This window comes from Mixophyes fleayi, chromosome 7, assembly GCF_038048845.1.
Source record: "Mixophyes fleayi isolate aMixFle1 chromosome 7, aMixFle1.hap1, whole genome shotgun sequence".
In the NCBI taxonomy this organism is placed as follows: domain Eukaryota; kingdom Metazoa; phylum Chordata; class Amphibia; order Anura; family Limnodynastidae; genus Mixophyes; species Mixophyes fleayi.
Genome location: NC_134408.1, coordinates 67,942,936 through 67,961,523, shown reverse-complemented (window position 1 = coordinate 67,961,523; position 18,588 = coordinate 67,942,936). Strand labels below are relative to the sequence as shown.

The following is an 18,588-nucleotide window of genomic DNA, read 5'->3' as shown; positions in this document are numbered from 1 at the left end:
ATATAAATTTGGGTATCATTTGCATAGATATGATACTGAATTCCAAAGGAGATTATTAGTTTTCCAAGAGAAGTGGTATAGATAGAGAAGAGTAAAGGACCAAGGACCGATCCTTGTGGTTCTCCAACTGATAAAGGAATCGAAAAGGTGGTGGATCTAGAGAAACTAACACTGAAAGAGCGATTAGATAGGTATGATGAGAACCAGAAAAGTACAGTGTCATGAAGACCTAGGGCTTGTAGTATTTGTATGAGAAGATGTGTTCAACAGTGTCATGATCCAGGAGAATTAGAAGCGAGCAATGGCCTTTAGATTTAGCAGTGGCCAAATCATTGTCAACATTTGTCAGTGCATTCTGAGTGGAATGTTGGGAACGAAAGCAAAGAAGTGAAGAGGGTCATATAGGTTGTGTGAGGAAAGAAAGTGTGTGAGGCATTTTTCTTGAAAAGCTTGGAGGGGCATGGGAGCAGAGAGATGAGATGGTAATTTGAGACAGTGTTTGGATTCAAATTTTGTGTTTCAGAATAAAAGTAATAACTGCATGCTTGAATAATGATGGAAAGATACCAGTTGAGAGAGAGATTACAGATTTTAGCTAAGGTTATGATAAGCACAGGAGACAGTTGATCGACTGATTTGTGAGGTTGTAGGATCAAGAGCACTGCTAATAGAGTATGCAGATAATAAAAGAGTAAATATTTAATCTTAATTTGTGGGATCAAATGAAGAGAGGGCACCAAGAAGGAATTGAGCTGGTTGTTTGTTGACGAAGAAGATAACATTTCAATTTGGATCTTATCAGTCTTGTCTTTAAAGTAGGAAGCAAGATCTTGGGCACTGATAGTACTCTCTACCTATTGACCCATGTCTGTCTACTGTCTGACTCCCTCATATGTCTTGTCATGTCTTTTGCTGCACTCTGTGTGAGTCCCCATAGCATTACTCACACTCATCTGTGTCAGGGCTGGATTAACCCGAGGGCTTTCTGGGCTGCAGCCCAGGGGCCTCGAGCAGCTGGGGAGTGCTAGAAGAGGTTTGTTTTTTTTTAGGTTTTTAATATGGGCTCTTTTTAGAAAAAAAAAAATCTGTGCAGCGCCGGCTTCTTCTGCATCAGAGCCGGGGGCGGTCAGGTTAGGGAGGCTGCCAAGCAGCTAACAGCAAATGTGATGCTGTTAGCTGCCGGCTGTCACTGTAGGTGCAGACGTGGTGCACAGTAATCTCCTTAGTGAGGATATCTCATGAGAGTGAGACTGTGAGTCATATTCTCACTCTTACGAGATCTCCTCATTAAGGAAATTACTGTGCATCGCGCCCGCACCTACAGTGACTGAAAAACAACTGCTGCAGTGAAGAGAGGACGGTGATGAGAACCAGTGGGCCACAAGTAATTAGGAGGTAAGAGGTAAACCATCAGTAGGGGGGATAGAGGAGGTGCGGGGAGCAGAGCTAATGCATTATGACTAGGGGGAGATCATCATGACTGGGTGGGGCATCATGACTAGTAAAAGGGAAGAAATATAAGACAAAAAAATATATTTTAATGTATTCAAATGGTTTATGGCTGGGCCTCACAGTACCTCTTGCCCAGGGGCCTACAGTATCCTAATCTGGCCCTGATCTGTGCTACTTATGTGAATTCTCTCATCTGTTTGTTACTTGCTTCTGTATCTGGTGCTACGAAATCTGTGGCACCTTATAAATAAATAAAGTAATAATAATAGTCTGAGGGTTTGGTGTGAGAGGGTTGAGAAGAGATTCAAATGTTTTTTTTAGCAGTGTCCAGAGCAGTTCGATAGGGGTGGTAGCAGTATATGTGGAGGAAATCATTAGAAGATTTACACCAGTGTCATTCTGCTTTGCAAGAAAGTTTTGAAGATGTCATGTTACTTTAGTGTGTAGTGAAGTTCTGCTTTGCAAGAAAGTTTTGAAGATGTCATGTTACTTTAGTGCCATAGCTGACAACGTAGTTGACACAGAGTATGAAGAGTATCTGGAGCCACTTAATCAAAGGTTGTTGCTAAGGTTTGGTGAAAATGTGGCACTTCCATATCAGGAGAGGAGAATGTACAAATTGGGGCGAGAAGGTGTTGGAGTGGACAACTGTTGGGGTATGATGTAAGAGTAAGCTTGATGGAGTTTGACAGTAGAGGAGTTATAGTACTGGGGAGAGCTTATAGCTGATAAGGTGATGATCAGATTCTAGTTATCATTTATTTAGTACATTCTACAAAATAACAGCTACAATCTGCTATAGGCTCCACTTTTTCAAACCCGCAGTTTAGTAAATATACCCCTTAGACTAGTTTGCAAGCACAAGTAGAATATGGATTATCAATGGGGATGTGGAAATCACCCATGATGATGGTGGGGATGTTAGAAGATAAGAAATGAGGGAGCCGTGTTGAGAAATGTTCAAGAAATTGCTGGTGTTATTCAGTGAGGCAGTAGATAAAAGCAACACTCAGAGAATAGGTTGAAAATCCAAATAGCATGTACTTCAAAAGATGTGACCATGAGCGATGGGATATATATAGAGCTGTGAATGTGCAATATGGGGAAAGAAGTAGTCAAACCCCAGGTCTGGAAGTATGGATGAAATGGAGGCCACCATGTCAAAGGGCTGCAGGTGCAGGAGTGTTAGAGTAGAGTGGAGTATTAAGAGTGTAATGTGGACAAAGGTGTGTGTTGCAGGGAGGGTGAAGGATGATATAGTTCTAATAATGCAGTGAAAGGATAATAAGAAAAGCAATTTGTTAAACTTTAAGAATACAGGGAAAAACTGAGGCAAATAAGCTTTAGAACTGCAGAGAAAAGGGAAAAAAAACAAACCCTAGTTGCCAAGGGAAGGCTGGCAAATTTTAGCCTGGGGGGCAAGACTCGACTCAGCAGCCTATTTTCAAGGAAAAAAAAGTGCATATGGCCCAATGACCCCGCCCAAGGTAGCCCACTATGGGACCAACTCGGGGGGCAGATGCCCCCCTACCCCCGAGGCCAGCTTGCCCCTGCTAGTTGCACGGTCCAGTGATGTAGCTTATTTCTGAATACCTTCAAATAGTTAACTGTGCATTTCTAAAAAATTGTGAGAGAATCCCACTTAGTGTAGGAGAACCCAAACACATTTCCCCTTAGATTGAATGCTAACATATAGGTGGGAAAAATACATACAAGCTACACCTGTGCTAATTGGTCAGCTGATTAGAGAAAACAAACAACTATCTACTGTCATAAACTATGCTTCACTGATCAGCAGCACAACACAGATTATAGCAATAGATAAGAAATTCCTGTCACAGTTGCATAGATGTGAAGCACAAGTTACAATTATTATTATTATTATCATTTATTTATATAGCGCCACTAATTCCGCAGCACTGTACAGAGAACTCACTCACATCAGTCCCTGCCCCATTGGGGCATACAGTCTAAATTCCCTAACACACACACACACACATAGGCAGACAGACACATACAGAGAGACACAGACAGAAACACAGATAGACTAGGGTCAATTTTGTTAGCAGCCAATTAACCTACCAGTATGTTTTTGGAGTGTTTGTATGTTTTTGGAAACCGGAGCACCCGGAGGAAACCCACGCAAACACGCGGAGAACATACATACTCCTCACAGATAAGGCCATGGTCAGGAATTGAACTCAAGACCCGAGTGCTGTGAGGCAGAAGTGCTAACCACTTAGCCACTGTGAGGATCAGGTTAGCAGAGAATGAGAGTAGTAGCAGTTGATGGGCATACTAAATATAGTTTGAGTTATTAAACATTATTATTAATTTCCAAATTACATGCAGAGCAATTGTAAAATTGTTAAATTACTATTTTCTTTATTTTTTGCTGTTTTGCACATAATTTCAGGTAAAGCATGGTAATACATAACATCAATATAAACATAATCATGTAATGATTCATTTTGAAATCAGGGAAAAGATACAATTTATTCGGGCAGAAGGACCCTCGGGACTCGTCCGCCTATCTGGTGATGCAGATCTTGTTATTCTTTTGAGGTAAAAGAACACATCATATACATTATGTTAGTGTAACGTTCATATTTTGCTAAATTATTGATACAACTGTCTGAATAATAAAATGTATACCAACATGTACATGACTAACACAGTGGTGAGGTTTGCATAGCCACATTTGTTTTATTCCATTGTGCAGCTGGTGGTCCCACTATTGGTATCTCTTTTATCTCTGATTCAGTAATGATTTTAAAGCCATCTCCTAATTTAAATTTAAATCATTTATATATGATGTAATATTTGACTGGTGTGTTATTTGTGCATGCTCACTATTAAAACCAATGACACAGTAACATTTAAGAAAAAACAGCTAGCTACACTATCCCTCTCGGTTATACGTTGTCTGATATAAATTCACATTCTGTATCATGTCAGGCATTACCTTCTCCATATACAGAAGCTGTGTTTTCATTCATGCATTGCAGTAAGCTTTGTTGCAGAAATTCAGTGGAGCGCCACATGATATACAACCCATAGGTAGGAGGAAGACTACAAAGGGCTAGAATTTCCTTGGCATATTAATTATGATAACTAGAATTATTTGATGTATTCTTGAGAAGTATATTGGTGAAAACACACTTAAAATTGTGGCAGCGCTGTGTATGTTTTTATGCAGATTTGCTCTTATTTTAATGTGGTATGTATAATTCACTTTCCATAGAGAGATTTCATGACCTAGATGTTTTGCACAATCTGTGTGAAACTTACAAATGTAGAAAAGTAAACTAAAAACTCATTGGTTTAAACTTTCCTATTTTTCCCCCTGCCTTTATTTCAAATGACACAATTTAACTACATTAACGTCCAAGTACTGATTATCTGTTTCTCTGGTCTGAAAACCATTCACAGTCTCTACTCGTTGCAGCTCATTTTCATTATCTGTCCAGAAAAGTTAAATAAAATTTTTAAAGATGCATACCTGGTGTATTATTACTTATGTCCTGTATTCCATCAGGATAGCCTTTCAGGTCACAACTCATCAACAAATATTTGCTCTCTTCACAATAGAGGACATGCTACTATGTGCAGAATTCTGTAAAAATAGGAAGAACCTCTAAAAAAGGCATACGACACAACACAGGAAGTATAAGTTTTCAGTGTTATAAATGATAAAGAAGTACCATTTTATCTAATTAGAATTATATATACTGGTTTCAAAAGACTAAATATAATTTTCTGACAAATGTATTTTTAGTACACTATATAATATTCAATATTACCAAATTATCCCCATACTCTCAGCATGATGCTTCAGAAAGTACCAAGAATCAGCAGTAAAACATATTAGTCTATTAGAGTGTCTGTAGAGATCTATATGTTGAAAGTTGGTATTAGTAAAGTTAAATATGCTGCTTGTTTTTTCATGCCTTTAAAAATCAATGTGCTTTTTCTATACCAGTCTGTTTGAAGAAGAAATAATGTCATACGTTCCACCACATGCCTTACTTCATCCCAGCTACTGTCAGTCTCCTCGTGGTTCTCCAGTGTCTTCTCCACAAAACTCACCTGGTATAGTATTTTCTGCTATTAGCTTTGACACTGTTGCATTTTCAAAAAAGATGCAGGAATGTGACATATATGGGGGTATTCAATTGACGGCGGGATCACCAAAAATCCCGTGCTCAAAGAATATTACCGTTAATACGGTAATCCTGCGCGTAAATACCGTTAATACGGTAATTTACTCGCTGGATTTCAGGGAGCTGCGAGCTGAAATCCAGCGAGTAATTACCGTATTAACGGTAATATTCTTTGAGTGCAAGATTTTCGGCGATCCCGCCGTCAAGTGAATACCACCCATAGACAGGCCCAGATTTTAGCAGTACTTTCCAGCCACATCCCATAGAGCATGTGTAGCATGTTTCTTCCAATGGGACTCATCTCTTTACACTGTTGAATAGAGTAAGGTAGCTATGTTGGGTGAGCACAGCTGTTGTTCTGTGGAATCATTCACTTCAGCTCCGGCCCCATTGGAGCTTACAATCTAATTTCCCTAGCACACAAACACACATGACTTTTTGTCAGAAGCCAATTAACTTACCATTATGTTTTTGGACTGTGTGGGAGGAAACCCAAGCCAACACGGGGAGAACATACAAACGCCACACAGATAAGGCCATGGTAGTAATGGAACTCATGACCCCAGTTCAATTAGACAACAGTGATAACCACTGTGCTTTTGTATAAAATGAATCAAATATACAATAAGTTATTCTACTACTACAGTATTTGATTTTATTAATGCAGATAGGCATATACATAAGAAAACTAAAGATGAATCTGCAGCCCAGTTCTGTCACTTTAGGCCCAGGCCTTTGTGACCCTTCCTCGGATTTAGCACAAGCTATTAGTTGATTTGTTTTGAATGACATTCTACTTATTTATTTCATCTGCAGTAGCTATTTATATAGTGGCACTAATTCCACAGCGCTGTACAGAGAACTCACATCAGTCCCTGCCCCTTTGTCTCACAGCACTGTGGTCATGAGTTTGAGTTAGTTAATTTGACAGCAGCCAGTTAACCTACTAGTATGTTTTTGGAGTGTGGGAGGAAACCAGAGCATCTGGAGGAAAACCATGCAAACACAGGGAGAATATACAAACTCCACACAGATGTGGAATTTATCATGGTCGAGAATCAAACTCATGACCACAGTGCTGTGAGACAGAAGTGCTAACCACTAAGCCACCGTGCTGCCCTTAATCCACCCCTATCATAATCACCACTGCTGGGTCCCCAAGAGATGCCTGGGTCCATGTGCTTTATACCAGTCACCCTCCTTCTTCTCAATGCCCCTGCGTGCAGATAACATAGATATTATCCACACCCTTATGAATGTAACTTGCATTGGAGGTGAGAACAGGCACTTTATTGTATATTAACAAATCAAGCTGTGTAGTATCCTTTCTAAAGCACTCCTAAAGGTGAGTGCTGCCCCTCCTCGGAAACATAGTTGCAAGAGATGAGTATTTTACTGCAAGGCAACTCTGTGACTGAATGTGTTGTGTCTTAACGCTGGCAGCCAATGTAGTTTTTTTATTAAATTCAGGCAAGTGAAGATTTTCACTGCTATAAGCAGTAATAGAAAATCTTCATTACATTTTAACTTTTGAATAGAAAAATGCTATCATGTTAGACAGATAAGAAAGCTTGATTTATTTCTACTACAGTAGCTGTTATTTTCATCGCTTATGTACTGTGTAATAAATGTAAATGTAGCTCTGATTCAGAACATGAAGTAATGTGACCTGTTTTACAGAATGAAATCTGATTCTTACAGGTACCCAACGCGCCAATGCAAGAGCACCAGCACCATATAAAAGAGATTTTGAAGCAAAGTTACGAAATTTCTACCGGAAGCTGGAAACTAAAGGTTATGGTCAAGGTCCTGGGAAATTAAAGTGAGATTTCTACATTTTGTACTGTATAATCTAGAATCTAGAAGACACAATTTTAAACAGGAAGAAGGTAATTGGTAGAGTTGCTTTTGGATTTGTCAGCATATACATTAGACCATCAATACAGTTACAGTACAAAAGAAATGCAAGGCCATGTTTCATGTGTCTGTTATTATAGACTTATAGGTGTATATTTACTAAATTGCGGGTTTGAAAAAGGGGAGATGTTGCCTATAGCAACCAATCAGATTCTTGCTGTCATTTTGTAGAATCTACTAAATAAATGATAAATAGAATCTGATTGGTTGCCATAGGCAACATCTCCAATTTTTCAAACCCACAATTTAGTAAATCTAGCCCAAAGTCCTTAATTACCAGTGATTCTCAAACCTAAAAAGGTCCCTATCAATGTTTTGTTGGACCCAAAACTATTTTTGCACAAGTTCTTAATTTCCTAATAGAAATCAATAAAAAAAAATAGCACTACAATTGGGAAAATCCAAAGCATATAAAACTATTTGTGTGTTGAGAAGGGTGTGCAGCCACATGAAAATAGGTGCTAAAGCCCATATATTATACATATATGTCCACCAGTATTCAAATGTGCACACCCTACCAAATTAGCAAAAACATTTTCGTTAAAACTTAGTTAGTGCAATCTATAATTTATATCCGGTGTATTCAGAAAGCAAGTGCAAATGAGAACAGATATAGCGAAGCTGAAGTGTGGAAGAGTTTTAAATAGTAGTGCAGGAGATTCAGAATTTTTACTGCATCTTTGGTAAATCGTTAACATCACACTTTCTTAGAGAGGCACTCACTGACCGTCCAAAGAGGGAGAGCTGAAAGCTTGCTGCCTTGTGGAAAATTTATCCAACTAAGCCAGGGGAAAGGCAGCCCTTTTTTTAGATAGGGATGGGCCAGTACTGCTCCATAGCAACGCTCCTTTGGTGCTCTGGATCGGAAAACAAACCCCAGAAGATTAGACCAATCTTGGGTTTAAGCAAATCAGGCATCATATTTTAAACCTGGTATATACATGATGAATGTATTTCTAGGCTATACCATTTTCATTTAAAATTGATTTGCGAAAAAGTAGCAAAAATAATTTAGAAATCAAAATTCATATCAAATAAGCAATATTAAGCTTCTATCTGTATGTTTTACAATTACAGCATATTGCATTAAAACTAGATGCATACCTGTGCAACAGAATTATTCCTTAAATGATGTATTTATGTTTATATTCTTTGGCACAAGTAATGATAAGTAAGTATGGAACAGTAACAGCATCCATGTTTTACATTAACCCAATGAAAAAATTATGTCACAAATGTAATAAATGAGAACACCACAACATATGTCTTATAACACTTGAGACACGTGGCTGCTCTACGATAGTCTGATTATGGTTTACTCATTTCATAGAAGGTCTTTCCTAGATTTTTCTACAGTAGGCATTTGTATGTTATTTTGTTTATCTTAGATTAATCATAAGAAGAGACCATTTATTAGAGGATGCCTTCAACCAAATAATGGGATATTCAAGAAAAGATCTTCAAAGGAATAAACTGTATGTCACTTTTGTTGGGGAAGAGGGGTAAGTGCTACATATCACAATGAGTGTATGATTATAAACCTAATAAACACTTGCATATTCTTCATTGTCACTTTGCCATCTTAGAAAAAGTATAGTATGGTATAAATGCAACTCTAGTTAAGAACACTCTTCATTTATTTAGTACCATTAAACAAAATACCGTTTGTGCTGTAATATATGGCAACAAAACAGGCGTTACCTTTCTTGTTCTATTGCAAGTGCCTTGGTCTTGTATACTATAATTTTGACAATGAGAACAAATTTCTAATTACTTGCCGTGGTTTTAGTAAAAATGTGCACCTTTTGAGTACTGTTTTTTTTTTTTTTCTTTTTAGTGCCTTTTTTAAGATTAGTGGTGACAGGAATTGGAAATCACAGTTTCTTAGATTAGTTACTAAACAAATGTGAAGCAAAACTAATTTAGAAAATATTCCTATTACGTATCAATATTAATTTTTCTACATTACCTTCGTTAAACCCCCTTACATTTTATAATCAGGTCCAAAACTTGTGACTGTCCTTCATTGCTATATACTGTTATGCACCCACTCATCTCAGAAATATTCAAACAAGATACACCAAACCAACTTCCTAGCTTTGATGGGATTGTTCTACTTTTGCATAACAACACAGTTTTAATTTTCCCACACTGCTTCCACCAAAGGACCTTCCAACCCCTCCATATACAGCAATAAATAATTCTCAATACCTCAAAACCCTTCTGTAACAGCACTTAAAACAAGAAAGTGTTAGGTGGTCCAGTATCAAACCTCTTGCACTCTAAACAGTTTTATTTTCTGTTTAGCGTCACCTGGTGTTTTTGATGGTATTCCCTTTTACCTATTTTGGTTGTAAGCTCTTTACATTGACATTATCCTTTAGTTTTGTTTGTCCTTTACTTATCAAAATATTTGTTTTTATTCCATGCCTTTTAATTTATTTCATACTTTATCCTTGTATGTTAACAGTTTTTTTGTAAACAGACACTATATAAATAGATGTATTGCCATGTTTTTGCATCTATTCACATATGCCCATACTATTATACATTTTTTTCTGGCAGCTATCCCCAAATCATTTATTTTGTAAATATGCCTGCTGTTTTAAATTGTCTGATAGATATTCTCTCTAATAGAATGTTCCTAACAGTTGCCTGTTATGCCAAGCTCTCCATATCCATGGAGCCGGTCGAATGCAGTGCTTCGGGGCGTATTCCAAAGTCATTGGGTCACCCTTGCAGATAGCTATTAGATGTACTTATTTTTCTCTAGTGGGCCCAGAAAAAAGCATTTCCATCCAATTAATCTATCTGCACACTGACTTATTCAGGGAGCAGTCACATTCTGTAGCTACAGAGGATAAAATTAACTTATATGTATGAAAGTGCACCAGCAATGTTGACTTACCCCACCACCTGCAGGATCCTCATTTGTATCTCCCTTGCACTTGCTGGACAGAATCTGCAGCAGCAGAAGAAACACAAATTAAGAGGTGCACATTAAAGATGGGGATGAAGACACTTGGCCAAGATGAGGAAAGGTATTCTTCATCTCAAAGGCATGGAACAAGATGAGGAAAGCCTGGAACTTGTTTTATTTTTAGCCAGCTGGAAGAACCAGGCAGCTGCAGTGGAGTACCAAATAAATGGCCTTCCATCCTACACATAGGGGACCGCTGAAGGGTACAGGGTCATAGCCAACAATCCTCACTGTGTTGCAGAATACCTACACTGCAACTGGGATATCTAAATCCTATAATAACCTGCCTACACAGACCTAACGGCTACTACCTTGTTGCAGACTAGACTAACAATGCAGTGAGAACAACAGCAGTGCAGTACAATAAAAACAATATGTAAACAACAACATAAAAATCTCAAGGTACAAGGCAAGTGCAAAGGGCCTACCAAGGACTAAGGTATTATGGGAATCCATTACACTGAGGGGTGTCCGCACTGGCCCATTAAGGGTGGCAGGAAGACTTACCTGTTCCCACCGCTTGGTAGGAGACTGCCAGGGGCATAGTGATAGCGCTTTTGCATGTGTCGCTCGACATAGACTCCAGCTGGTTTTATGCTTCTTGATCATCTCCGCTGGCACACTGTTTTTTTCCTCTGGCACCTGGACTTCTCATCTCACCATCTCTACTCTGGTCCTTGGTAATGGCCAGCAACAAATCTTGCAACTCCTTCCCTGGGCAGCCAAACAAGATAAATTAGGTGAGTATTCTATGGTGTGGTGCACTCTGTTACTGTAGACCTAAACTACCTCTTGCACAGACTCAGGCCATTGTCATTGCTGTAAAATGTATACGAGATGCACACAGGTGAGGATTCCAGCAGGTGTCTTGCCAGAGCAGCTGGATTGTATTGTACAAGCTGATTCAAACCTTGTAAATATTGAAAAGTAAACAGGATGATGATCCAGCGCTAATGAGCAATACTCTATATGGGTTTCCTGTGTGTCAAATAATTCTTACAATTGATGTCTGCACAAACTGTTATAGATGACAAAATAGGGTGAATAATGCCAGATGGAGTCTATAGTGTTCAAATAGTTTATCCGATTGGTTAGCCAAAAATACCATACATTTGATCATCATAACAACATATTGGGTGAAAAATGCTAATGCATTGGGGTTGATATCCACAGTCCAAAGTTCTTTTGTTGGAGATAGACGTCTAACATAAATGTTCCAAACAGATATAAGGGCTGTGCCCAAATACTTGCAGTCTCCATGGTAAATAAGGATAGACTCCCAATTGTAGACATTCCAAGTACATTACAAGAAGACAGATTGGTCTGTGCGGGATGAAGTGCTTGCTGTGAGATCACCAGCGTGTGTTTCGCTGTGGAACGCACTTCACTGCTTCCTGTGTCGGCTGAGAGTGTCGAGAAATGTGGGCGTGACTCACCGGTTTTGGGTTTTGTCATCAGGTGACCTTCTCAAGTTGTAAAGTTGTGTCCATAGGTTCATGCTAGATATATCGGCTTTATGCAAACCTGGTGATTCTAATTGGGTGGTGATAATTTCAGTGAACCTTCTAGTCATATCATTGTGTGTGGTCTCCGGCTAGTTATTGAGACAATGGAGGTTAGAGGTCTATAATCACCCCATTTGGCTTACAAATTCAGAAGGGTTTGGGCTGGTGAAAAGATGATATTCCAGGATATATACCACAAATTTCTCCTCTGAATCTAAACATAGCTAAAGACCTCAAAATCTATGTTCAGTCTGTTAGGTGTAAATGTTTGTAATTCGGAGCTCCATATAATTTCTTCCTTGTTTATCTTTTTAGCGAATTAGTCACCTCTCCAGTCTTTTTGTACTGTTTTTATAGCTATAAATAATGAAAACGTTGAATCCTGATTGTGTTTTAGTTTGAAATGATGTGACACGTTGTGAGTCTCTAAACCTTTCTTTATATTGCGTGTGTGTTCACTTAAGCTTACAAACAAGGGTCTTGTTGTTCGTCCTATGTATTGTATAAGACAAGGACATTCTAGGAGATAAATAACATTTTTTGAGTCACATGTTAAGAAGTCTTAGATGGTATATTAAACTTCTGTTTCATCAATTTGAACTGATGTATATACTCAAAGGACTAGTCATCAAGAAAAACCCCACACACCATTTAGATAACCCATCATTCATGCAAAAGTGGCAAGATATCCTTAAACAATGTTCCCTAAAGTTGATAGAACTATTAATAGATATGAGATCACAGAAACTAAAACAATTAGATGAAGCTAGCACAAATCTAGACCTTTCACTATAACCCTTCAAAATTCATAATGACTATACAATATTAGAAAATTTAATCAAGAATAGATTAGACAAAAAAGAATTGGAAATCATTCAAATTAAAAAGAAAAAGGTATTATGATACAAATTTGGGATTAAAGGGAAAACAAATACCAGTGTAATAAGAAACTGAAACCAGGACCAACAATTCCAAAAGGTAAACATTCGCACCTTGATGATGCACCCATTCACACTTACAGACAGCTGAATTTGACATAATCGAACAACACAGAAGTTCAATATACCATCAAAGACTTCTTAACATGTGACTGAAAAAACTTTATTTATCTCCTAGAATATCCTTGTCATTAAAAATATATAGGACGAACAAGACCCTTGTGTGTACACTTAAGAGAACACATATGCAATATAAAGAAAGGTTTAGAGATTCACAACATGTCACAGCATTTCAAACTAAAACACAATCAGGATCTAACCTTTTGATCATTTATAGCTATAAAAACAGTACAAAAAGATTGGAGAGGGGACAAATTCGCTCAAAAGATCAACAAGGAAGAAATTATATGGATCTACAAATTACAAACATTAACACCTAACAGACTGAACGTAGATTTTGAGGTCCTTAGCTATGTTTAGATTCAAAGGAGGAATTTGTGGTACATCCCTGGAATCTTCGGTCATACCATCTTGTCACCAGCCCAAACCCTTCTGAATTTGGAAGCCAAATGGGGTGGGCCAGGCCAGTACCCTACCTGAAAAGACAGGGGAATACCTGGTACCATAGAAACTGGTGATTATAGACCTCTAGCCTCCATTGTCTCAATAGCTAGCCGGTACCTCTAAAGGTTTCTGTCCGAAAGGGTCCATAACATAAACTATTAGAGATCCATTAGCAGAAAATAGATGAGCTACTATTAACCAAAGTAGAGTACAAAGAGCTATATATGTGTGGCTATATTGATACACATATGAGTGGATGTATGTTTATGGATGTAGATACATATATGGTCACGTGTGTGTATATGTCTATACACATGTCTGATATCTCCAATCACACTCTCTCAATACAGGGCCCAATGATCAGTTGTACCCTTGTAACACTTCCCTAGGTTATTTCAACCATTCATTGTCCCAATATCGGCCAATGGCATCACAACTATGATCATTAGAATGCACCATCATTATCAAAGTCATAGAATGTTTGACACCTAAATTATTCTTTTATTTTTTTTGTGTGCATGTAATCAACGATAGAATAAAAAGGCTAATTCTAATTCTGAGATACATAATGATAACTCAAGCTTTTAACAAGACTGAATAATTTGTTTACATGAACATTAGAAAATGGAGATATCTGTACCTGATATAAAAGTCCTATAGCAATGAGCAAGCAATTCTTCTTAGGGGATTCTTTCTGTTGTAAATTATATATCATGTATATATTATTGTTATTTTTATTTATATCAAGGTGAGCCATTTTGGCTTTATTGTTTTTATTGATTATGCTAATATTATTTTCATGAGAATAGAATTAATTTAAACACCTAGGAATGCTTTCGGGTAATGGACACTTCTCACATCAAGCCTATTGATCGTAATTAGGAGACCACACACAATGATATGACTAGGAGGTTCACTGCAACTATCACTACCAATTAGAATCACCAGGTTTGCATAAAGCCGATATATTTAGCAGGAACCTATGGACATAACTTTACATCCCTTGAGAAAGTCATTTGATAAAAAAAACGGTGAGGCACACCCACATTTCTCGACACTCTCAGTCAACACAGGAAGCAGTGAAGTGCGTTCCACAGCGGAACACACACTGGTGATCTCACAGCAAGCGGCCAACACTTCATCCCGCACAGACCAGTCTGTCTTCTTCTAATCTACTTGGAATGTCTACAATTAGGAGTCTATCCTTTACCATTGAGACTGCAAGCATTTGGGCACAACCCTTATTTCTCTTTGGAACATTTATGTTAGAAGTTTATCTCCAACAAAGGAACTTTGGACTGTGGATATCAAACCCGATGCATTAGAATTTTTCACCCAATATGTTGTTATGATGATCAAATGTATGGTATTTTTGACTAACCAATCAGATAAACTATTTAAATAATATAGACTTCATCTGGCATTATGCACCCTATTTTGTCATCTATAACAGTTTGTGCAGTCGACAATTGTAAGAATTATTTGACACACAGGAAACCCATATACAGTATTGCTCATTAGCGCTGGATCACCTTCCTGTTTACATCGTCATTCCTGGTCTACCTCCAGATTCCTAAGAATCTGCAGCATCATCTTGTTGAACCGCTTGCATGATTTGTTGTCTTGGGGGTAATATGGGGTGGTCTGGGACTTCTGCATAGGTCTGACACAGATCATTCATCAGGTGTCGCTGGATACGCTTTTTTTATTTAGCATTTATTTATTTATTTATATTTTTCCCTGATTACTGCCAGAGGGTCGAATCCGGACCCACACGCTTTGCCGCTTTAATGCCGGCAGTGTGACTATCTGCATTTTCACTGTCGGCAATCACACTGTCTGTATTTTATACGTGTTGATATTTTCTCCAAGTAGCTATTTAGACCAATGATGGGCAAACTACGGCCCGCGGGCCAGATCCGGCTCACTTAGAGGTTCTATCCGGCCCGCCAATATTTTAAAAAATTTCATTCAAATATGCATAAAATTATTAGGGCCGAGCCTGTGTGTCAGAACCTTCATTGTTATGCCTTCCCAGCTATTTCCTCCATTACACTTCATCCTCCTTCCTAAAAGGACACTTCGTATGTCAATCACTCAAACACCTGCCCGCCCCCTAATGGCTGAAAGTCATGTGAGAAGAGATGGGCTGGGCCATATACTAAGGCGGATTTCGATTGGCTGCTGTGTTGTCAGTTAGTGGCTCACCAGAAAGACGGATCTGCAACAACCTGCTGAAATGCTGTTTCTGTACGATTGCTGCACTTATAGAGGTAACACTGCTATATAACACCCTCCCGTCCCATTCAAAAAATTTCTATTATATATTTCGATATTTGAGTTTTTTAATAAATTATATTGGCCCGCCTAAAGTTTTTCTTTTTTATTTGGCCCGCTCCTGAAAAAGTTTGCCCATCACTGATTTAGACTATGTATTTTCTCCATGTCAGTATTTACGCTATCGGGATTTTCATGTCAGTATTATTTCTGTCTGGATTTTCACCATTGGATATTCGTACCCTATCTTTGCAGGATGGAATCTCTAAGCTCAGTCAGTAGATGGTCCAGATAAGTCACAGAGTTCCAGCATCATCCTTAATTTGTTAACAACACCACACCATTTGCTGCAAGATAACCTATAATGGTTGCTGAATAGAAACTGCTTCCTTTTGCTGGGTCCCTTCTCTTGATAGAGCAATTTGCCAAGGTCACGGAATATATTTAGCGTCCATGCTGACTAGACCATTATTGAGGCTGAGCTTGTCATTAAAATTATACCATTTTGTCCTAATGGCTGTCCCCAGAACTCAATATATTTATCCACATGACACCAATCACAGGAATGGGGGAAGACTATTGGCCTCTGTCCAAGTCACCCAGGCGCTGGTCTTCGTCCTTTCTAAATGAGAGTTGTGCGGTTGGAAACACTAGTCCATTACGGTGGCGACCTTGTGTCCTGGAGACACTACTGTGCCTTCAATCCTAATATTTCTACAACAATTTGACACTCCCCAATCAACTCTGCAGAAATAAAGATGAATCCTTCGTCTTCTGCTCCCGCAGTCTGTACCCTGATCGCAAAAGATTCAAGCTTAAAGGTTTCGGTGCAGCTGTATCTTGGCATTGCTGGGGGAAGTATCTCATCTGTCCACACCTCCAACACAGAACTTCTTCTGCACACTGCCTTCTGGGCCTCCTATCCCAACTCCTCTTCTGCCTTTGCTGTGTTGATTTCTGCTTCAAGTGGGTGAGCTTTTCTTTGGTTGCTGCCTCTGAATCACTTAACTCATGCAGCTTTCCAATGGGCTCACTTCTTCCCTGATGCTCTTCCCAGCTGACTATACCCACTCTTCTGGAACTGCATAGGGGCTGAGTATTGTCATCCTGGCTCCGCAGTATGGCGTACATTTGCACCAGATGAAAGGTCAGCATTGCATCCATCGAGAACTTGTTTAACAGGATCTGGCTTAAGAGAATGTTGTCAAGTGCTATGGCTTATTGGTCCCTCAACAGGGTCTCTAACTCTCCAGAAGCTTGGAGTCCTTTGGTGTCCCGTCTCTTCATATTTGTCATCAATTCCTGCAAGGCATTGGCATACTGGGTAATGGTTTCGTCCTCTAGCTGTACCTGGGCGAATCACCTCTTCATGACCACAGCGGCAGAAGAAACACCAGTTGCACACGTTACAGATGGGGAGAAGGGTGTCTGAAATACTTGGCCAAGGAGAGGAAAAATATTCTTCACCCCAAACGCCTGTACCTCATTTTAATAGTAGTTGACTGGAAGAACCAGGAGCCTGAAGTTGAGTATTACTCAAATGGCCTTCTACACTCCTTGGTTGCTGGGATGAGGCCTGGAACTGGCACATAGATGGATATGGAAGACTTACCTGTTACCAGTGCTTGGTAGAAAACAGCCAAAAGCGTTGCCTCTGGATACTCCAGCTGATATTGATTGGGCCTCTTATGAAATCTTTCACGCCACCTCAATGTCCTCTGCCACATCCGATGTGTTTTTCACATTTGGCATCGTTCTTTAAAAGTGGGGCCCGGAGATGAGTGGGGTTCCGTAGCCACTGCATTGCATGCAACTGAGGTAGTTCTGCCCCATGCCCCATGTCTCCATCCTATCTTTAAAAACATATAACATATAAAAATCATGACACTCTCCCTTTAAGTAGGTTCACTTAACTTTAGATTTCAAGTATTGCCAGTAGAGGCATCTAGCTAATTTCAATGGAAAATAAATCAGTAATTAATACCAATTATTTTGTTTTAGTTTAATACACTGTATTGATAACACAGAAGTCAGTCAATTAATCTATTTCTTTTTTCTTGTATTCAAAGGTTGGATTATAGTGGACCATCTAGGGAATTTTTCTTTCTCGTGTCTAGAGAGTTATTTAACCCATATTATGGTTTATTTGAATATTCTGCAAATGACACTTACACAGTACAAATAAGTCCAATGTCTGCATTTGTTGACAATCATCACGAATGGTAAGTTTTCTTATTATGGAATTTTTTTTGTATTCTAAAAACAGACATAACTACAGACTGTATGCTGATAATGATAAGAAATAGCATTGAGAGAGGAATCCAAGAGTTATCTGGCTTTAATAGGACAACCACATGTGATATACAGTAAATTCCAACCCTTGCACAGTGAATTTATGAGGATGCGCCACACAAGTAAAATTTAAATGATGGATGTACAAAGTAGGAATTGGGTAACACACAAAGAAAATCACGTTGCAGAGATTAAATTAAAATATTCAACCGCAGTAGAGCTGAGAAAATGTCAAGTAGGGTCTAACTATCACTACACAAAGAAGCTTCCACTAATTCCGCAGCACTGTACAGAACACACTCTCAGATCAGTCCCTGCCCCATTGGAGCTTACAGTCTAAATTCCCTAACATGCACACACAGAGATAGAGAGGGAGAGACTAGGGTCAATTTAAAGAAGCCAAATAACCTACCAGTATGTTTTTGGAGTGTGGGAGGAAATCGGAGCAGAGGGTGGAACCCCACGCAAACACAGGGAGAACATATAAACTCCATACAGCT

General features: G+C 38.8%; 1 protein-coding gene across 3 annotated transcripts in view; it reads left to right on the top strand.

Annotated features, from left to right (window-relative positions):
- The window catches only part of HECW2 (HECT, C2 and WW domain containing E3 ubiquitin protein ligase 2), a 423,985-nt gene that overhangs the window by 342,927 nt on the left and 62,470 nt on the right, over positions 1-18,588 (top strand). For all 3 annotated transcript variants that reach the window (XM_075179947.1, XM_075179946.1, XM_075179948.1), the window contains 5 exons: positions 3,934-4,017; positions 5,435-5,544; positions 7,317-7,437; positions 8,921-9,034; positions 17,866-18,018. In XM_075179947.1, coding sequence (XP_075036048.1) covers positions 3,934-4,017; positions 5,435-5,544; positions 7,317-7,437; positions 8,921-9,034; positions 17,866-18,018 — 582 coding nt within the window. The remainder of the gene's footprint in view (positions 1-3,933; positions 4,018-5,434; positions 5,545-7,316; positions 7,438-8,920; positions 9,035-17,865; positions 18,019-18,588) is intronic.